At 39.9% G+C, this 22,816-nt stretch overlaps 1 protein-coding gene across 10 annotated transcripts in view; it reads right to left on the reverse strand.

Annotated features, from left to right (window-relative positions):
- Positions 1-17: 17 nt before the first annotated feature.
- ATXN2 (ataxin 2) overlaps positions 18-22,816 on the reverse strand; it is a 49,900-nt gene continuing 27,101 nt past the window's right edge. For 5 of the 10 annotated variants that reach the window (XM_085238746.1, XM_085238745.1, XM_085238743.1 and 2 more), the window contains 12 exons: positions 22,243-22,350; positions 21,358-21,428; positions 20,336-20,643; positions 19,780-19,843; positions 19,525-19,677; positions 18,329-18,395; positions 16,316-16,500; positions 15,628-15,760; positions 11,328-11,381; positions 6,167-6,312; positions 5,069-5,296; positions 18-1,685 (listed from right to left, as the gene is read on the reverse strand). In XM_085238746.1, coding sequence (XP_085094872.1) covers positions 1,482-1,685; positions 5,069-5,296; positions 6,167-6,312; positions 11,328-11,381; positions 15,628-15,760; positions 16,316-16,500; positions 18,329-18,395; positions 19,525-19,677; positions 19,780-19,843; positions 20,336-20,643; positions 21,358-21,428; positions 22,243-22,350 — 1,721 coding nt within the window. In that variant the 3' untranslated portion in view covers positions 18-1,481. The remainder of the gene's footprint in view (positions 1,686-5,068; positions 5,297-6,166; positions 6,313-11,327; positions 11,382-15,627; positions 15,761-16,315; positions 16,501-18,328; positions 18,396-19,524; positions 19,678-19,779; positions 19,844-20,335; positions 20,644-21,357; positions 21,429-22,242; positions 22,351-22,816) is intronic. The other 5 variants (XM_085238740.1, XM_085238739.1, XM_085238738.1 and 2 more) reach the window with 5 other exon arrangements.

Raw genomic sequence — 22,816 nt, forward strand, 5'->3', positions numbered from 1 at the left:
CACAAACAATACGTAGGTCAGTTTTTAAAACTTTTTTTATTTTTTAATTTTTTTTTTAGTTTTTATTTTATATTATCTACAAAGTAAAAGTTTTCTTAACTTAAAAGTTACATCACTGTCTCACGATAGTGATCATCTCATCAAACGTGATTTATAAATAATAATTCATCAGTTTGACGATTAGAATTTTTTTTTTTTTACTGAACCTGTTTCAAGTTTAGTTAGAAGTAAAAGGGATCTCCAAGTCTTGATTTTTAGTGATAATAGCAGCAAGAATCACTCTTGTTACTTCTTTTGCTAGCTGATGAGTTCATAACTTTGAAGGGTCATTAAAAAATAAATAACTTCCAGTTTTCAGCAAGCAGAGTTGGGGCACTTGCAGGACTCAGATACAGTGCATGGAATTATGGAATAGCCCACAAGTTCCTAAATGCCTCTACTCAGTCCGAATCTCTCCCACTGCAAGATGAACTGTTAGCATTCCTAGTGGATGTTACAAGAAATCAATTTTTTTTTTTTTTAAACAAAATAAAATGAAATTCTAGTTTTCTGTGCTTCCAGTTGGCAGAAGCAGTAGAAGGAGGGTATTTGGCCTACAAAAGGTATCCAGCCTTTCAGTTATTCCAGATGAGCCTTACAACTGCTGTTGGTGGTGGGCTTGTACTGTAAAAAAAAAGTTCAAATGTAAATAATAGATTGGCAAGCCACACAACAGTTTGCTAGTAAAGTGGTCACAGGACAACTACTGAGCTCAACTTTTTTTTTCTTTTTCTTTTCTTTTTAAAGAACAAAACAATACCCTGCATATCGAGATGTCCTTTGGATGTTTCTCTCCTCCCTAAACCCTCAAAAGCAGCTTGTTCTGCTCACACATTCCCCAAGACATAACATCAGAGGCTGTTTGGAAACAAATAATGATAAAGACATCTAAGTAACTTTAAAGCGGAAAGAAGTCATATAGCACCTACTTTTCCCCAAAAGTAAAGCTGCAGAAAATTACTCTGAATTAAAGAATAGACTTCAATTGTCACTTTACTTCGGTCAGTAGAAGTCTAACAGCACTACCCCCAAGCAACATTGTCACTCCTGTCCTTGGGACCGATCGCTTTAAATTTAACAACCCCCCGGATGATTATGAGCAGGCTACGCAGACAGTCCATTCCCCACAGCAAAACCACGGCAATACCTGGAAGAACACAGCCCCACCGTGTCAGTGTCTGCACAGTTATCCAGTTCTGTACTTCAGCTACACAGAAACAAGGTCTTTGCTACATTAGCTAAATCTGGCATGCTTAGCTAGACTTGCATTTGGGCTGGCAACGTACAAACGCTAAATGCACAAACAGTTTGCCATCAGCAGCCCGCCATCTAAAAGGACATCTTCCATTTGTTTTCTGATGGTTTTTTTTATTTTTTTTTTGTTATTCTTTTTCCCAAATCTGGTTCGTAACAGTTCTCCTTGCTACTGTGACCTGGCTCAGTTACGGTGCAGGTCTCCCGGGCACACACTCCTCACCTGAAGGGTGCGTCATATAGGGGAAATGTGTTGTTGTCGAGACTGGAATGGGCTGTAGTGCACTTTGAGCGATGGCGGCTTGGGGACCACCAGGTGGCTGTGTCGTCATTAGCATCATTGGAGCATGGGCAGTTGGGTGAGAAGGAACCATTCCTGACTGTACATGAGCCTGAAACAAAGAGCTCTTTAGTATAATGGTCACAAGGAGGCATCTCTCCTGGCCACATGACTAGCGAATTTTTTCCAGCTCTACCAGTAAATCCAGAGATTTACTCCATTTTAACTAGATTAGCTACAAAGGGATTAAAAAAGATAATAACAACTAAAGCAATAACTTTTAAAAAAGGCTCAAATCCTTACTGCTGGCTCCGAGTCACATTCTGAATTTTAGCAATAATTTGGACAGTGCACACTGGGAGAGACTGCTAGCATTAAACAGAGGGATATATATCTTTTTTAAACCTCAGCAACAAATCTTCAAAACATTATTGTTAGTAACCAAGATCAAAGCACTTCCTATGCAGAGAACGCACTGGGTGCAGATAGGAACCTCACACGCACTGGAGCTCTGGCATCCCTTGCTCCCTTCTCATTACACAGCTCCACATTCTTTCATGGCTTCCTGCCCTAGGAACGCTCTCGAGTGACCTGTGCCCACGCTATCTTTCATCTGTGCAGTCATTCTAAGATGAGTGATTTCATCCCTTGATGCTGTTAGGTCAGCTTTGTTCTGTTTCCAGTTAAGCTCATCACAGTTAAGGCCCTCATGTAATCTAAGCAATCATAATTAAGTCTCAGCAGAAAAAAGGAGATTAATCTTCATTATGGCTGATCACCTTCTGGCAAACCAGTTCAGTAACTTGTCGGTTGACTTCTTTTGCTCAGAGTGGTTCATGACTCTAGAGATTGTCAGTTGTTTTGAAAAACGAGTAAACACTGATTTCTTAAAAGCACAACACATTAAGGAATTCCTAGAGCTTTCAGTCAGTTTGTCTCAGAAAACAAAGATTATTTGCATCTGAGGTTTGCTTTGTCCTTCTACCAGATCCCACTGTCAGGGTGCTACGGTGCAGCAATCGCAGCCTCACGACTTTCACAGGCCAGTAAAGACAGATAGCAGGTAGTGGCTACAATTTTATTTCTTAAAGACAAAAGGGTTATTTGACTCATCACAGATATTCCTCAAACTCTTTATCAGACTTGCACTGTATTAATAGCTCTCAAGAAGCCTCTAAAGGCAGGAACTGCAATTCAAATCTCATTCTTGCACTAAAAAGGGCTTAGAAGATAAGGTTGTGAAACAAAAACATCTTTCAGGATGGGCACCATTTTCACTTTGACAAACGTGCTATTACAGCAGTCGTAACTATAAAGCAGCTATTCATATAGCAGCTGGATTCAATGCAGACACACATCGGATAAAAAATTTCGCTGTGGCTCAAACACTTTGCAAATTGGAAGCTGACAGTACATTGTAATGAATTTTCAAGTACTGCATCTCAAGTGAGATATGTCTAACAGCTTGAGTCATCTGAGAACCTGAAGGGAAATTCAACTGATCCCCTGTGTTTGCCTAACTGAAACTCCTACTACATATTTCACAATGGTGTTCAGCAGTAGGAAATAGCACTGCTGAGAAACTATTAAATCCAGTGATTAGTTTCCCCACAATGGAATAATTACACACATTTAAAACTTCTTACAGAGCTGTAGTTATTCCTTCATTAGTTTTTTTTTTTTTGTTTTTTGAGGGAACTACTTCATTTCAAAGTCAGTTAGTCTGGTATAAATATCTTGGATTACAGATCGTAATTTTCACCCTAAAAAATTACAGCAGAAAAGACTGCGTACGTTGAAAATCAAGGGTAAAGCAGGCTTTGCCTGCAATTGCTAAAAATCCTGACTAAGCAGTCAGTTCTGGCTAAAACTTGCATCTGATTTGCTTTAGCAAGGTTTGCTTACGAAGTGCTTGGCACACAAAAGGAAGACAATGGCCACATCCTGCAGTGCAGGCACAGGTCTGGCCACGATGTGTACAGCACAACTCCTGTACGGTCTCATCTTTAAGTTGCCTTTGAAACAAACGTGTTTCACATTTCAAGGCACGGCACTGAGCATGCCACTCACCCCCAAGCTTCCAAGAAGGCCCTTCTAAAGAGCTGCAGGTGATATCTTGAGGCATCTCAAGAAGCTCTTAGACCTAGGCATTCGCACCAGTGCCACCACGCCAGAGCAGAGCAATAGCTCACATAAGCCAAGTATCTGCTTCTGGCAGAAATCAGCCTGGGAGGACGTGGCAAGGTGCCACAATAGCAGTAGTCACATTTGGGCATCCTCTCTTTATCCTCCCACAATGAAAAAAGAAAAAAGCCTAGCAGAATTAAAAAGCTATAAACTCAACATCAATAAAACAATTCTTAAAAAAAAAAAAAAAAAAAAAAAACAACTATTAATTAATTTGCTTAACTGGCTGTCCCAGAAGATTTTACCAGAATTCATAACCTGCAGTTAGGTCATGACATCTCAACTTTTGTTAACCTGTATGAGAATGAATAAGCTAAGCATCAAGAACTTGATCTGAAGAAGGAGTTGTGCAGGCAAATTACTGATTAATTGTCTGCTCCTTGACAAAGCTTACTAAATCCATGAGATTTAGTAAACATCAGAAAATCTTTGCAGCGCTGCTTTACGCAGAGCTCTTGATTAATCAGTCATGTGCTTCCCTTCCCCAAATCCTTTTTTTCAGTGAGTTGACCACAAGAGACCAGTTAAGAGAAGTGGGTTTCTGATCCTGTAGCAAAGACTGTCATTAAGTTGCCCAACAACCATCGGGGATCTCCTGCACACGCAGTTTACTTAGAACCAGACACACACACGCACGCAGTTTTCTCTTTTAGCAAGGATTGTCCTGCAAATCATCTGAACTAAATCTCAATCTCCCATTGCAGTGCAGCCTTGCTACTGCCCAGTAACCATTTGTATTATCCTTTACTGAATGTATTTGTACAAATTTGGCTACAACACAAAGCCTACAACTGCCACCAAAAGCAGCAATTCAGCTTTCTTCCACCCAGCTCTCGTCTCCAACCTTTCTCTATGCCAGCTCTTCCTGTGATCATGCAGTGAACCCGAGTTGTGAACTGATTTGACTGAGAAATAGCCTAAAACAGGGGGAGGGGAGGCACACTTCAGTTGAATCAAGTCCCCAGTCTGGTTTGCTGCATGGCCAAACAGTTCTGTGAGCAGAACGAGGGGGGCAGGACAAGAATGGGAATTGGGAACTGGGAAGAGAGCTCAATTTCTTTCAGTAGCAGTGCCAGCTTAAGATGTCTTTATTAAACTACAGTTGTAGATGCACTGGGTATTGGAAGCTGAGGTCCAAATATCTTGTAAAATTCTAGAAGAAAGGCAATGTACAATCAGAAACCTAAGTAACACAACAGGTAGTTTGTGCTGAGAGGTGACAGAATGGAAATCACTTCAGCAGGCCCGACTGTCCTATCTTTGTGGCATTAAGACATTTAGTCTTGAAGGTTGTTAAACTGTGTTTACCTGGGGGACATGGGCCATGTGTGGCGGATTGGTATATGCAGGTTGAACATGGGAGGGATGAATGGTGAAGACTGTTTGTTGTGCTGTAGGAAAACTATTTTGTGGAGACTGCGTATTGGAGCCTGGCGTCATGGAAGGTGGGGTTGGAGCTAGACCTGCGTGGTAAATTGCCGACTGCTGTTGTGGGTTTGCCAGGTGGAGTGCCTGAGCAGCCTGGTGCTGATGATGCTGGAAAATAAAAATAAAAATAAAAAAAAAAAGAGACAGTAAGTCAGTCAGAGTTAGGTTATGGTCTAGAAACGAGAGATGTTTACATTACTTTCCAGAATAAAAAAAGTTTGCAAAACTGTTCCTCATTGTCAATTTTTAAGTCACAAATCTAAGGATCCCCATACCTGTGGTCACCAGAAAACTCACTGCAATTGCACCAGGCTCATCTTCCCCTCGCACTACAGTTGTGTATAGAGGAGCCTGGAAAATGGATGTGCTCACCAGAACCTACACTGCCAGGCAAAAACAAAGAGACCCTGAAGCCTCAGGGTTGGATGTACTTCCTAACCGCAATGAGAGCGGCTCAAAGGCACCACCAGTAGGAAGCTATGGCATGCAGCATTATCACAAGTACTATTTTGCTTTTAGCTGCCTGCCTTGGAGAAAAATCCTCAGTGTTAATCTGATACTTCCAACATTAAGCTGCAGCAAAATTATGAATCTTCTTTAATCATAACATGGAAATGAGCTACACCTCATCCCTCGTGGAGATGGAGAAATGTATGATCAGACTCATGTTGGCACTTACTGAGGAAAAGGGATTGCCACAAGTTTTCCTCCTTTCTTATCCTAGAAATTATGAGACTACCACATTTGGCTGCTACAAGTAGAGAAGAATGAGATGATATATCTTCACTTCTAGAAAACACGGAAAGCTGGACAGTTCCTGCGTGAGATTTATCATATGCAGGTGGTTTGGGCAACTTCCCCCACCATTCTTCCTCTTAAGGAATCAACAGATCAATGTAAAGTCACAAATCAATGCAATTCCTTCCAGTAGAGTGTTTTAAAAACAACTTAAAAACATTCACTCCCTTAAGATGTTACCTGCACGGGGCTAGGAGCAGGGTGGCTTCCAGCATGTTGACTTTGCTGCTGGCCAGTTGGCGTAGCCGAAGGCTGAGGATGCGGAGGGTGCGGATGCAGGGTAGCATTAGGGTGGGCATACTGCTGAGCAAGTGAGCCAGTGGAAACTAGGATGAAAAAGAACAATATTTAACAACAGACATGGAATATACATTTCATCAAGTCACCATCTGCACTTGAAGATTTCGTTATATCTCTTTCATACTGTAAAAATACTCCCTCCCCCTTCTAAAATAAATATTTATCTTGCAAATAGCTGAGTATCTTACCTTGCTTTCGTGTAGATTTTGCAGAGCAGTCTATAAATAACCATAATTAGACAGTTCATCTTCCCTAGTTTGACAATGCAACAGATACTATATATGAGAAAAGCAGTATTTCATCTTTGTTTTGTCAAAAAGACTGGTTTGAGATATCAAATTTATCTATACAATTTAGTTTTTCCTGAAATGTTCTTTAAAAAGCTGTTTTAAGCCATTTTTATTTCCACCATCCAAAAAATTATTTGGCCTTATACCTGGCTAACCTCACCATGCTACTCTTCTGGAAATTGCTCACAGTACAGTCCGTGTAAAGCATATACAGTGCACGTATGCTTAAAAGCTACAGGGACACACAGTATAAACATCAGAGTAGAGGAATTTTTGCAGAAGTCAGCATCTTGCCCTAGAATAATGTCTCTCTCCCTCCCCTCAAGGCTGATTACAGAGTTTTCTGGATCACCACCATTACGTGAGCTTTTCAACACTACCGTGAAATTCTTAATTCCTTGAAACAGTAGCAAATAAGGTAAGAAACTCCAAAAAAGGGAAAAAAACATAGCAATATGAAACTCACACAAGTGGAACCACATCTGTTGCTACAGCCATACCAGTCTCCCAACAGCAAGCTAATATCAACAAGATCCTTTCCAAGGAGGCCTGCCCAGTTCTACTTTAAAAAGGGCCACACTAAGTTGCCCTCCCCTCCTGCCCTTTTTACTTTTTTTTTTAATCTAAGGGAATCAAAGAAAGCATGAAGAGCCATAATCACAGCAAGTCTTCCTACAAACAACAAGTGCACAACTGGAAATTAAGACCTTAAAAAATGAAACTGCTGCCTATTCCCTCCATTGCTTTTAGATTTTGTGCCACAACCTCTCAGCTTGCAGCGACACTTCTGCACGTGACAATGTGCACTCCTCTTTCCAATTCTACAGCTTGTCAGGACTGCGGATAGCTTTGCTGACAATGGTGCTGGAAGAGAAACAACCAAAGCAAACAACAACTTCTCTGAATCTGCTCCCTGCAACTCCTCCTCCTTTGTTCTGGTACCACTCTGTCTTTCTGACCAAAGCTAATCACACTGCTCGCTGCTGGGTGACAGCTTCTTTCAGGAGTTTTGTATTGCATTGCATGAGAATTTGAAGTAGTTTTGTTTATTTGTCAGGGCTTTTTTTCTTTTTTTTTTTCCTCAATGTAGAGTGTTGTGGTAACATTTTCTTGCCTTAGTAAACATACTTGGAAAGCAGAGCACAAGGAGTAACTCCAAGCGCAGCTGTTGTGTTGCAACCATCTCCCCCTGCTACAGAAATACAGGGTCTCATTTCTGCAGGCAACTGCTTGCTGCAGCTTCTAAGGAGTTTCACTGTGCTGGGCTCTATGCTCATGAACACACAGAATTGCCTGAATATATAGAAAGGACAAAAGACAAGATGGGAGGAGAAACAACACGAAAACATAGCTGCATCTGAAAGCACAACACTATAGAACAAAAGCCTGTCTCAGACAGCAACCAGGCTGTGCTTGACACACAATTACCCTTTGCAAACATTCCTTTTCCTGCAGTTTGGTTTGCTGTAAAGCTGCAAACACTACTCCTAGAAAACTCAGACTTAACAGAATATAAGTATACAGCATCTTCTTGTCTAATGGAAATGTTTCTCCCCTGTGCAGGCCATTATGGAGGTCTCTCCTTTATAAAGTCACTGCTCACCACATTTAACTTAATCTCACCCTGCTGTCCTGAAAGCTCTACTAAACCTTCCCTGAGCAAGTAGTCTCACAATAATGTGCACCACAGTGTTTCAGGCTATTAATGCAGATGAACTCTGTATGCACTTGTAACCCTGAATTTTTCCACTGAAGTGTACTCATGCACGACACATGTAGCAAAAACCACATTATCTTCTGCCACACAGAGCACTTAGTTACACTTCCAAAAGCATCAAAAGCAAGAGAAGTCACTGTTTCTCATATCACTACTAAAATGTACTTTGCAGCAGCATCCCTACCACTTTCAGATTTGGACAGCTTTCAAATACCACTCCCCCTTACAAACACTACACAAAAATGAACAACGGAAACCAAGATTATTTTTACAGTATGAAACTAACAGTTTCCTACAGCAGGAAAATTTTCTCAACCTCGTTATTATACAACACTCTGAAGAAGGCCAGATGTTATTATCTCTGTCAAAGTCATAAACTCACAGCGGGATCCACTTGCTGCCAAAGGCAGGCAACCAAAGATCTGCCTTCCCCAGCTCTCATTCCACCACCTTGGCCGCAGAGTTGGCATGTCTCCCTCTAAGTTACCTTCTGCTCCATTCAAGAGCTTTTTGAATATACATGAAAATTAATGCCAAGTCATAAGATATTCAAGGCTTCCCACATCCTGCTGCACTGCCTGTTAAGAGCCCCAAAATAACGTGGTACTCCCTGAAATCTTTAGTGCAATTCATCCTTCATTTCTCTGCAGCCCAGAGAATAATAAACAGTTATTCTGAAACAGATACATCACACAATAAAAGTTCACAAGGAGAAATTTCACTCTCAGAAGAACAGTGAAACTGAAGAATTGTGCCCCAAAAATAGGGAAGGGTGGGGAAGTGTCAAAGCATCAGCTCCCATAACATTCCAGGAGTCTCTTATCCATAGCTTTGCAGAACAAAAATTCTGTTATTAGAATTGTAATTTCCCCAGCTTCTCCTCTCCTGTTTTGTCTTCACTATAATATCTCTACAAGTTCCTTAAATTGAGCAGAGATGCTGCTGCAAATTATGTTTTAATAGCAATATTAATATTAAAAGTGCATTTCAAAAGGAGATATTTGACACACTTATCTAAATCCCGGACACAAATCAGAAGTGGTTCAGGAAGAGTGGCAGCAGATCTGAAACAGATGCACTGATCTGTTACCTCAAACTAGAGGTCAAATTTTAGCTCTAGGAATGTAGAAGGGTTTCCACGTGTAGCTGCTGCAATTAACAGCTTATGACAAGCCACTGAAATCTCTGAAGCAACTTAGAGAGCCTCTGGAATAAGTCTTGCAAAATGGTCTCTAGAAATTCACCTACAAAGCCACAACTAAAGCAAGATCAACAGCTTTTTAACAAATTTCTCCCTGTTCATCAAAATAGCTCACTACAAACCAGACAAGACAGGAGGGCAAAAACAAAACAAAACAAAACAAAAAAAAAAAACACCAACAAATAACAGATTATCCAACATTTTCCCATGTCAGAACTTTGCAGATTTTCAATCGGCCATCTAGTAACCAAGAAAGCATCAGGAAAGCACCAGGCAAGGACAAAACAGCTCACAGATCCCCTTGCTTTCTCACTTCTAGCACAAACACACTGCTTCTCACCTTCGTGCCCTACGTTTCTCTCCCCAGTAAATGCTCCTTGAGGAAACCTGCTGCATCTTTTTGATTGTTTCCCAGCAGGAGAGATAGTAACTGAACTAACCTGGAGATACACACAGTGAAGGTAAGTTGGGCAATACTGAGGAGAGCACAAACATCAGATGCATTTAATCACTGAATTCAGTTCTACAGAAGTGCAATCCATGTCAAAGCCAGCTACCAAACCCAGCAAAGGAGCTGAAATCAAGAGGTAGAGCAGCAGAAACCAAGCAGAACTCCCAGATGTAGAAACCATATTGTGTAATTTCTTATTCCCCTGGTAGGGATCTCAGTGCTGCCAATGGTGGCCATCATCCAAAGATGCCCTGAACCCTATTTTCAAGAACTGACCAGTGAACAAACTTCAAAACTATTGCCAGATCCAGTAAGATGGTGAGGATAACTACATTTAAAAGACCTGAATGGTAGGAAGCAAAGCAATAGCAACGTTTCTTTCAGAGTATCAACATTTACAGAAGTCATTTCACACAGGCATAGTGGACTTCCTTAAAAGATTATCCACTAAAGGAACGAGCTTCTTAAAATTATTTCCATGCACCAAATCAATATGTATAAAAGAGCACAGGTCAGCATCCCACAAGGCTAGCTTAGGTAAAACCAGTTCTGTACAAGGGACACACAGGATAGCTGCTTTTAGAAGAGATTTTTGGAGAAAAGTGGTATTTCTCACATCTTTCACGTATCAGGTTATCTAAAAAAAGTAAAAATAGAAAGAAGAGTGCCTGGCATGGGCTGCAGCTGGCCACACAAGACAGGCTCACTGCAGTACAGGAGCAAGTCTGACAGTACCTTGAAGCTGCAGTTCCCTTCCCCACGTCCCACCTGACAGCTCCAGCCCACCCCATCCAGCCTGACCACCCCAAACATCTTCCTTGGGGCTCCGTGATGAACACCAAAGCACCACCTGTTAGATGTCAGGGGCTCCCTTACTCAGTGCTTGCCTATAACAACACCTGCAGGAACAGCACAGAGATGCAGTGTTCCTCATCCTGGCTGCAGCTTGAGCGAATTCTTCCCAGGGGCTCTGAGCTCGAGCTCCAGCCTTCAAAAGAGATGAGGCACTCCTCCTTTTAAGGAAGTTCATTAACTTGCAAAGTCTTACATCCCAGTTGGGCCATGGAAGAAAGGGAACAAGAAAGTTCACCTAAGGAAATGAGTGCCATGTGTGGACAGCTTTTCTGGTTGCAGATGAAGAGAGTGAGTACAGAAGTTAAAACATTGTTTATCAAACAAAACAACTCAATAAAACCCACGTTGCTGTGGTATTTTAAATCTGTTTAACAGCTCTTCTACTGAAAGGAACTTCCCTGCCTTTTCCACATACTGGTTTGGTGCAAGGAAACCTGTTCCCCTCAACACGTCCCATTCGTTTAACATCTGTTCTTTAGATAGTGCTTTTCTGTACAATCAAAATTAGTACAAAAAACCCAACTCACTGGCAAAGTAGAAAGAAGGGCCTGTCTCCTTGCTGTATGGTATTTTGGGACATGCTGAATTTGGGAAATAGAAAGGTAAATTAGCCTCTTGCCGCGTGCATGCTGCCCGTCTTCTGGAAAGGTCAGTGTCTTTTTTTTTTTTTTTTTTTTTTTTTTTTTTTAAAGACCATAGAATCATGCAGATATTTGTATTTACTTAGTTGATATTAGGGTTGGATATTTAGTTTTACAACTGAGTGGAGATGAAACAACACGAGTCTCAGGTAAGCCTTCCTTCTACACTGTGATACTGAGGTCTTCAGTTCTTAATTTAGTATTAACACAAATAAACTTTACGTCGATTCATTATCTATTACAATCCACTGTAACAAGAAGGTTAAAATGTAATTACATTAAATCATAAATCGCCCCCCTTGTTTGTTCAACTGTTTCACTGTCATTCTTAACAGTTCCAAGACACCTTTGGTGACTGGTTCACTTAGTCCCTGGAGAATCCTTTGAAGCTTACATTATATCCACCATTGTACTATCAGGGTAATAGAATTTACTCTACTGCTGAGACAGAAACCAGATAAAGTTAGAGACAATACCAGACCAGCAAAACATATGCAGAAGGGGAAAGAGGAAGGGAGAATGGGGACAGGAATGACAGCACAAAAAACAGGAAATGCATCTGTATAAAACCAAGGTCTGGTTTTACACAAGTTTCTGTTTTGTTTCTAAACAAAAAAGTTAAGTTTTTCAGAGAATTCCAGTTATCTACAAGCATACACAGTTCAGCTACATGGTAACACAGCAATTAATTAGCACAGAAATACATCCACCCTCAGCTTAGATAACCAGATTTTCTGCCAATGCCACGGGACAAGCTGTGTCTTTGGGCGACATAGGAGCAAGCTGTGAGCCATCAAACTTGACCAGAGCAGCAACATGGACCATACAGAGCCAACACTTCATGGAAGGTGGTGTGTCCTGAAACCTACGTGCAGGGTGAGGATGGGTCAGTGTGATGGGGTGTGCATGGGGCAGCTATCAGTGAGTGTGCTGTTCTGCTCCTGCAGAACTTGCATGTCAACTTCCCGTGCTAAGGGAAGCTCGTGTCTCCAGAACTTACAAGCTGAAATGTGTAAGAGCCATCTGTACAGTCTGACTGGCTGACAAGATGAAAGAGGGCTGCGTGAGCCTTCCCCATAGTGTTCTGAGGGGTAAAAGCCCAAGGATTTACACATTCCTTTTGTGTGCTCAGATGGGCCTGTGGTGAGCACACAGCTGAGCTGCTCGGCTTCTCTGCTTCTCTTGTCAGCAGCAGTTTGGGAACACAAGCAGGGCACTGGCAAAGAAATCCCAGAAGTGCAGAAATATCCCATTAGACAAAAATATTTTGCTTCAAAATGAAAAAGTGCAGATCAACAAGTGTAAGTCACTATGTGTATTTGGAATTGAGAACTCACTTCCTGAGACAGGAACGAAAACAAAAACCAAACTCGCAGCAGTTAGGACCAACAAGCATTCCTCCTCACTGCCAGGCAGCTGCTGCTTGCCACAGGCATTCACTTGTCCCAAACCATTGAAGAAGATGGAGTTTCAGAGCTCACCAGAAAACATTTCACACCTTAAGAACTCATAAGCAGTGCCCCAACCCCCACGGCCCAGCGCAGCTGTCCTTGTAGACATCTTCTTTCTACCACATACACAGGAAAAAAATGGAGTGAATTTTGCAAGAATTATCTCAAAGGAAGCACCAGAACCTTGAAGGATAAAAGGACACTGTAACCCACTGAATCCTGATATGAATGGGGGGTGGGGAGGGAACTCAGAGAATAAAAATAAAAATAGATCAGACTGCTATTTTAAAGAGCCAAAAGGAAATGTGAGAACTTGCTTGAGCAAACGCTCCGAAATCAAAAGCAGCAACGGCTGTTTCTCAGGAAGTTGTTATTCTGGATTTTCAAACTGCTTCCAAAAAGAGGACCAAATTTGATTCAGAATCAGTGTGTGGTGGTATATTTCGCTCAAAGATTCCATGGGTAAGCTTAAGATCCCCAAAATACAGAACATAAGTTATAAATACCTTTGTATATTACCATTCAAAACTACCTGTCACTCAAACTGAAGGGAACGATTCCAGCAAGTTGTTTGTCACCACTTCATGCCATAAGCAGCATCAATCTAATACCTTAGGCAATTCTACATTTCTTCCAAGCAGTCACGTATTGATAAATGGAAGCCAGTTATCTTATAGATGGACACATTTTCAGGGAATACCATCAGCCTAGGCAAGGTCTTTGAGTAACACATGAAAGCCTTGCAAAAACCTGGGAATCGAGAGTGATGCACTACATCTGAAGTCACTCCATGGGTAACTAACTGTAAACTTTGAGTCAATCCATGTTCACAAGGCAATAAACACGTTTACACATGGCAAGACCAAATAGTCTTTTTTTAAAAAAGTGTCTCATATGGTGTTCATGATCCAACCCAAGCTGAATGTTTTCTATAAACAAGAATTTTAAGTGCTTGATCATTTACTGGGAAGGTGGGAGAATGTTTGGAAGAGTCACCAGTGGGCACTTGAAAGAGCACAAAGACATGCAATTTCTGTAAATTAGGTGGAAAAGTATTGTTTGAATTATGTAGAAGCAAATATTACAGAATTCTCAATTTTGACCCAGCCTAGTTGTGCATGCTGGTAGCTGGTCACATACCTACAACAGATAAGCCAACACAAACCAACACAAAATGAGAACTAACTGTTGCAAGTTAGAATCTCAGTGAAAAAAACTATGCAGACTTCTGATCAGAGCCAACCAAGTGGAAAAGGCTTGTACTTCAATGCTGTAGAACCCAGTGCTTATGGAAGAGAAGGATGGTGCACAGTGGGAAATTCCTAGGAAGTAACAAGCAACCATACTGAACAAAGCTTCTGAGATTCTCTCATGTCTAGCTTTATTTTAATCAGGGTTTGAGGGGAGAGTTTTCACCAATAAAGGTCTGAAAGCCTTTGATCGTTCACTGTATCAGAATTCTATTTAATCTAATGAGAAAGCAAACAGAAGATCTGTTTACACGGACACCTCAAGCACAAGAGTTGAAAAGATCAAAGTAATACATTTAGTAAGGACCTGTGAGAGAAAGACTTTAAGCTCTTCATGTAGCTTCCCAGTTCAACTTTATTACAAATGAGCTGAGGTGTTCTTTCAAATAGCAAAAAAAGATTTCTTGCTATGATTTTTGTTTCTGTACTATGTTACCATATTACTGCAGATATCTGACAGGATGTTTTCAGATGGGTAAGACACAGACTTGTTTAAATCAAAATTAATTTCACACTAAATTTCAGATTTTTATCCCTGTTAAGTTTTCATGACACATCATGGAATTCCATTAAGTATTAGAGTAAAACTAAGCACCGGAAAACATACAAAGATGTCTAAAGGTACAGAAAATCTTTTATTAGAATCTAAGTCAATAATATACGTGACCCAATAAAAGTCTTCCTCAGATGCTGTAACAAGTATTGAAATGCCATGTTTTCAAGAGACCATCTATCGTTTTGACAATTTATGACAATTTTCAAGCCTTCTAGCAACCTTGATTCTACCTCTTTCCATAGCATGTTTTGCAGTGAGGCTTTCCCTCCAAAAGGGGCATTGATTTATCATACATTTGTAACGCTTTAGAAGTTCTCACATTATAGTTTGTAACAAGGAAACCCACATTTTCGCCATTTCACTCTAAGTGAAATATGCTCATCTGATGATGCTGAAGACCAAAGTCAAAGCAATACATGAGTTGTTTCAAATACTTGACTTACCAAAAAAGAAAGGTAAGCAACACAAGTTTTATTTTGCTTAGACAGTAGTGTTCATACTGTTAATAATGCTAGTAGTATCATAAAGACAGCATTTCACTAGTTGTCAGAACTAAAGTCAAGTTTTGAAACTGAGGTCATAGCCTTGCAATAAAACCAGTCCTACTTATAAACAAGAAACAATCAAGGGATGTTGTGTCAAGGGCATCAAGAGAACTTGAACAAACTTCTTTCAGCAGATATTCTTTAGCAGCTCCCAGCTTGAAATTTCATCTTGGTCACTGGCATCCTACTGAAATCAGCACACTCGAGTTTTCATTTAAACCAGGTGGCTCAGTTTTCAATGCTTTGCTCATCATCATATGATATATAAACCACATTTACTGGTATAATTTTGAGTGATACCCATATTTGAAACTCGAGATTTAAATATATCCCTGCACAACATAAGAGCTTAAAAAGTTACATATAACACAAAACGTTTCCTACCATACATAGCATGCGTCTGTTCATGCGCACCATACTGTGTTGCAGAAGAAGATACTAAACCAGGCTGTGCATGAGTTGGTGGTGCCATCATTCTAGCGTTGCCCTGTATTACAGGGCTATAAACATGAGGATGCTGCATTCAATAGAAATAAGAAAAAACAGGCAGTTAAGATAATTACAAGAAACTAGTCTGATCTAAACAATAATTACATATTTAGAAACAGCAATAGCTTGGCCTTATTGAAAACACAGGGCAAACCAAGAATTTTGTACTACATGCTTATCCCAGTTGTTCTAAGAACATAAGGATGTTTTCCACACTGGATTAGAAACTGACAAAAACCACTGGCATGCCTAATTTCTGCCACTCTAATTACGTAAGCTTATGTACATAATCACATATTTATCCAATTAAGTATGTTTATTTAAAAGTCTTTGAATTAAGAGTACAATTTTATTTTTAGAGCCTAACTAGATGTCCTGTCTCTGACCTGAAAGGAATTGCTCAAAAAAGGTAGTATCAATAACAAATGACAGCTTCTAAATTGACCTTAAAACTGCCAAGTTCTCTCTTCGAATAGAGAAACCCTCCAGACTGACTTCTTAAGACCAGACACAATATGGTATTTGAGACTGAATCACTTGTCTATTTGTCATGCCATATCACATACAGCACAAGGACTCTTACCTGAGACTGGTAGTGTGGCACATGCTGCACAAGAGGCTGATTAGGAAACTGCTGGGGACTATATGCAACATACTGTGTTGAATAAGCAGGTGGTGTAGCTACAATTGGAGGGCCTGCTGCTGAGGCAGGGTGCATCATGGTGCTCTGATGATGTTGGTCTTGCCGCTGCTGTGGCATATTTGGTACTGCAAAGCAAAAAGCACCACGCATTAGAAATACAGGATGAAAAATGTTAGTTTTACTGAAAGCTTTTACATTACAGGGCCACTGTTACCAAACAGAAGCTCCTCAGCTCTCATTTTTAATCTCCTTACTACAGCACAAAAAGGAGTCCCTCCAAGAAACATTTGTCATCACTGTCTTTTAAACATATACACAGCCACAAACTCAGACCTGTTTATTTTGTGAAGAAAGGAAGGTGAAGAGAGAAAGAGACTGACAAGAATCAACAACAAGAGAGAAGGGTTACGTCAGGACACCTACATTAATTCAAGTTTGATCCTATCCCCTTCAAAAGGCTTCGTTTATCCTCTATGGGAACTACTCAGCAACTGCTCCATCAACTGGAAAGCTGAGTGTTAACATTGCTTGTGCTCATGGCTGAGGAGAGCAGAATAAAGGTCTCCACACAGCTGCAATTCTAGGTATTTGCATCTCTTAATCTCTGTGTTATCCTTCAAGATAGCATAAAGTAACTTTCAGGTCACGGTCTACACTGAAGGGGACAAAACAATCCATAGGAAGAAAAGGAATAAAAATAATTGGAGGGTAGAAAAGATTAAGAGAGCAGAGTGCCATAGTGTGAGACTAAGCAACAGGGCATGATAGCTCCGGGTGAGCTCCAGTTTGCTGTAGTGAGCGTGTAATTAATAACTAGGCTAACTCAAGCACCTGTAAACTCCACTGCAGAATGCAATGTTGTCAGACCTCTTAGGCAGAGGGAGAGGGAAATGTTGAAGATATGTCAGTAAATTCACTCAATAATGATTATGTTTACACTGCAAATCAGCAAATGAAAGAAGTAAATACACAATACAACTTGAAGAGGGTAAAGGCACTGAACTCATGCAGCTTCTTCAGGGCTATGTTGCATACAGAATGGATACAGAGGGAATACCGACACTTTGGCAAGGAATTCAGAACAGAGACTGGCCTTGCAGGGCAGGAGTACCCATCAGTACACTTCTAATTAAAGCAATCAGCATTAGCAACCAAAAGATTTCATTAGTCAGATCACAGTGAAGCTGGTGTTTTTAAAGCAGAAATACATTGCAGGTTTTTGTCTTCCCTGCTTTCAAAAAGGCCACTTGTTTACTTCTAAACTGCTCTTTCAAATAATTTCCTACAGCAGCAGCTGATCAGCAGCACTGGAACCTACCATCATGAACCACTGTACAACGCTGCAAGAAAGCATGCACTATGTCAAATTACAGCAATATCTGAAACAGGGCTATAAAAACAAGACCACTGCGGGTTTTTGCTCCCTCTCTGCACTGAAGAGATGAGTGCATCTCACCACACACAGCCACAGGTGTCACTTGCTAAAATAATGGCATTGTTAGTCCAGCTGATGCAGAGGGAATGCAAAAGAACAAACTGGAACCAAACTGGAATTTGCAGATGCATAATTATACTCTTTCTGAAAAAACATATTCTTCTCATTGACAAAAACTCTATGAAGGCACCACTCAGAGCTCTGCTGAAAATCTGTAATATTTATGAAGAATATGAGGAAAACCAGCTTACACTAATTTTCCAAGTAACAGAGACCTTTTCCAGTTTGTTAAATCAAATTCCAAAAGCAGAAATGCCATGCTACTCAAACTTACAATGGATTTGGCCAAATCACATTCCCTAGGAATGACTATTTCCATTTAACTCACCTTCATTAAGAACAGTATTTAAAATCTCAATTTGAAAACAAAAGCACATGGGTTAGAAAATACACAAACATTTGTTATTTTGTTCGTGCTGCATGCAAACTAAGAACCAAACAGGCAGTATTATTCTCACCTTTACCTGCTCTATATGTCTTGGCTTGGTTCACTGGCATGGGCGTCATGGGTATAGGATACAAAGGCTGAAACAGAAGGAGGAGTTTAAGCTAAAGATTCCTTTTAAAGACGTGTATGTGTCTGTGTTGGGGGTGAACAGCTTTCAGACCTTTTACTCTGAGTCAAAAAGTAAAAGAAATACAATGACCTCTAATAATATTAGAAGCCATTTTTTCTTCTTAAAACCTTACTGACACAGGTAACAAGCACAACATTCATCATGGCATATCAGAACTCTCTGTAATAAGTTACCACCATGAAACTGGTTTCAAGACCTGCCACATCCTGGTTTACAAACTCTTTTCAGAGACTATTTATACAAATGTAATGCCTTAGGTTAAACATAAGACCGAAGCCTCAGAGAAGTTTCTTGCAAACTCCTTTATTCCAAACAAGAAGAGCTCTTGTGACCTTGTTGAAGCTGTCAACTAAATCACTCATTAACACATTCTGAGCATACTGAGTGTTTTATGAGAGCAAAGTTAGGGCAAGATTGATTGCTTCCTCCACTACCAAAACCTTTAACCACAAAGTTAGGACTGTTAACCACATTTTTTTTTTAATAACCAGCAACCATTTTGAGCAAGAGAGAAAAAAAATATTCCACATTTCAAACACAGTTTAGTGAACTCTGCCTAACCTATGTTTTCTTTCACCACTGTGACTAAGTCTGCACGTACAACCAACCAAAACCATACGGTTTGCAATAACCTGCCAAGTAATGCTAGTATTGTTACTGCAAGCAATGTATTAAATCAGACAACTTTATAGCAGTTAGGTCTGAAAGCCCAGTCATCTCTGCAACAACCAGAAATTAGTGGGACACAGCTGGAAGCTAAGGACAAAAAAAAAAAAAAAACAGTTGCTTAAAACTTAAGTTAGCAGTACTGTGCTGGGAGCAAGGGGAAGGAGGTCTGTGCAGATTAACAGTAAATGCAAGTAACAGCTGTTGGAATTTACAAGTGTTTGAGACTATTATAGCTCTCAGGTTGAAAGGCCACTGGGGGAAAGTCAGTATTTACATAGCTAAAACTGAACAACAATGTAAATGTTCCCGTATTTACAGGAGTAATACTTAGATGTTCTAAGTCTCCCCCCTAGGCTGACAATCATCTGAAAAGTGTCAACAAATTTACATTACATGCTGCACTTTACCTGCACGCCTGGACTCACTGGAACCGGGTACATCATATTTGGTGCAAAACAAACAGGCTGAGTGTACACTGGAGTTGGCTGCTGATGGCCCACCATGGAAGGGCTTGGTTGAGCTTGTGGGCGAGGGGAGGTGGGTGTAGTAGAAGGCTTCGGCTACAAACAGAGTTCAGCAATGCACATGTAAGATTAGCTTGACTGTACTTCAAGTAAAAGGTTTGCCTCTGAGCAAATGCTAAACACTATCAATTAACTTACCTGAGCAAAAGATCGAGGGTTGAATTCTTTTGCATTAGGATTCAGTGTTGATTTTCTAACTTGCCTAAACATAAAGAACAGCAAAAAAATACCACTGAGCATTATTCCATTACAGCACGTATGTTGAACTCCCTAACAATTAAAAATCTACAGAGATTAAATATTTCATTTCCATCTGTGAGTCAGATTTCTGAGAACTCAAACAACACAGCATACAAAAAGCCACTCTCACTGACACTACTCATACTGCACTTCTCCACAAAGTTTTCTTGCTGTTCATACTTCAGTTCACATGAGGCAGGAAAACACTTAAATCATCATCTGGACATAGAACAGACATTAAGAGGACTAGAGCTACACTTGCAGCTCTATCACTGACTCATAAGATGGTTTTCATTCAGCACAGGCATCTCATCCGCTGTTTCCTTTGCTCAATTAAGAGGCAAATTGCATCAGTCATATAAACATTAGGATATTACATGTTCATAATAGCTTTTGTGCTAACAATTAAATGCTAATAGCAGATTTGCTTATTCTAAAAGACACAGTTACTCACTCAGAAGTATCCTTCTTCTCCTCTTTATCCTCTTTATCTTGTTTGCTTCCAGGACCAGATGTCTGTACACCTTGTGAAGTTACCTCCGGCCCTCGCTTTTGCTCAGAACTATTATTTATTGATGGAGAAATACTTGGACTATTGGGTTTGCTACTGCCACCGTTAGAGTTAGTATTACTGCCAGTTTCTATGATAGGTTCTTTAGGGGCTGGTTCTGTCTTTTCTTTAACTACATCTCTCGATTTTTCACCTTCTCGGGTTTTGGTTAGCAGCTGATCCACTGCATCTGAAGAGGAACTTGACTGTAACTGGAAAAGAGCCCAAGGTATATGTCCATTAAATTAATACACAAAACTAGGAACAACAACTTAACACCATCACAGAGTACATACAGTTCCATAGACCTTAACCGTTTGGAAATGACCTTTTCAAACACGTATTTCTGGTAGAAAAAAAAAAAGAACACTGACAACATTTTAAGCCTACACTCTGCAAGAAGCTATTCAGAGGTTGGTCTGACTACGTGTTGATTAGAAAGTGACAGGAAAGCTTCAGACCACGCCTTAGACTCAGCCCCCTCCGTGTCATTTAACAGTAACTCTTGAAAAGCTGACCTGATTTAGTAATATCATTACAACCAGGAAACATGCAGTAGAACAGTAGATATTTGTCTCCAATTTTCCTCAGCTAAACTCTCCATTGAACTCTGAAGCAGCTTTTCCACACACAGCATAAACATGTTAATTCTTTGTGCCTAACTATCACCCAGGTTTTGAACAGCATTTTCAGTGTGCAGTATTTAAGCTGATATGCATACTTGTGCACTAGGCAATCAGACAAGCACGACTTAGCAATGAATTTTATAACATTCAGTGTGAGCTCTTATGGACATTTTCACAAATTGAGCACAAGCTTTAAGGAAATGTTTCCCCATTAACATATGCAGTGTATTCAGTTCATTAAAGTAATCTGGATGCATGAGAACTACAATACCATTAAAGATAGCACATAGAGAAACTTACCCTAAAGTCATTCTTAAATTTCTTTAAATCATCAATCTGTTTTCTATGTTCTGAAACAATTGGAGATACACCTGCCAAAGACAAGACCAGAATTGTCCAAGCATCTCTAATGCAGGTTTTTATCTATAACCACCACATTCCTAAATTTGCAAAATGGTAATGCTTGCATATCTACAAATTAAATACAGCTACATCACTTTATCTGCAATTTGGTATCATCCCATGAACTGCATGTATGAGGACACAGAAATAGTCTGTAAAAGCATGGCATTATGTAACTGACACATCTATAGTTCTAGCACATCACACACTAAGACAGAAGCCCTGAGGTATAAGAACTGCAGAACCCAGATGAACACAAAGAAACATGCAATAGAACCCTCAAAGCATAACATGTCAGCATTTAAAAAAATCAGTTAAAGCTGAAATGCTGACCAAGTTCCACAATGTGAAAAGATTTTTATGAGAAATGCAATAATAAGCAATGCTGCAGAGAAAAAGGCAACATTAAAGCATAATAGGAAAAAGTGTAGTTATAAAAAACAGTGTGCATCACAATGACCAGAAGTATTGTGTGCACAGCTCTAAGTAAAAACCCCATCCAGACCAGGAGGAAAAAGAAAAAAGGGGAAAAAAACCCACCAAAAAACACACAACCACATGAATATCTCTACACTGGGAGTAGATGAAATGAGTCAAGAGCAATACTTAAAACTGTAGGTCTCTGTCACTTTAGAACTGCACGACATCATTTTCCCTATACAACACCCTAGACAGACTGCCTCAAAGTTTTCCTTAAAATGTTAACTAAACTAGTCAGTATAGCAGGCTTAGGGCTCAGAATTATACATTACTCAAGTACTCATGGAAGCTTTTGATACCAACCTTTGCTTTCAGGTTTAGGAAAACTAGGAGAAGTCTCACTTGGCTTTATATTCTCCTTGTTTCCAGCTGCAGAATTTTGCCTCTGGTCCTGAAGCCTGGTATCTTTAGCTAGAAAAGAAATTGCCAAAGTTATTCTCTGATACACAACTAAAACTGAATAAAAAGAGATGAGAAGATGGGAACAAAGGAGAGATTTAACCATGTTTAGCTTATGAAGGAAAATCTCTATGTTACACATTTTCTGCTAGCTTTTTAGGGTCTGGAGAGTTATCCTTCCTTTGCCCATCCTATGGCTATTAAGTCACATGAAAGTGTCCCAGACCTCACTCCTCCCAATCATATACAGATTCTTTGCTAGGCTGAAAAAAAACTTTAAAATGAAAGGAAGTTATTTCCCATAGAAAAGCTCTTCATATGTAATTTTACAAATATTTGAGAGTCAGATCTTTATGACTGTGCTCTTGAAATGTTTGTTCTTTCACTATGCTTCTAACATTCTAAGAAACCAGTGATCTGAGTTTCTTCAAATGAGAAAACAGCAAAAAAAAACATTAAAAAAAAATCCTAAATTAGG

The sequence above is a fragment of the Meleagris gallopavo genome, chromosome 17 (assembly GCF_905368555.1).
Source record: "Meleagris gallopavo chromosome 17, MGAL_WU_HG_1.1, whole genome shotgun sequence".
Classification (NCBI taxonomy): Eukaryota; Metazoa; Chordata; class Aves; order Galliformes; family Phasianidae; genus Meleagris; species Meleagris gallopavo.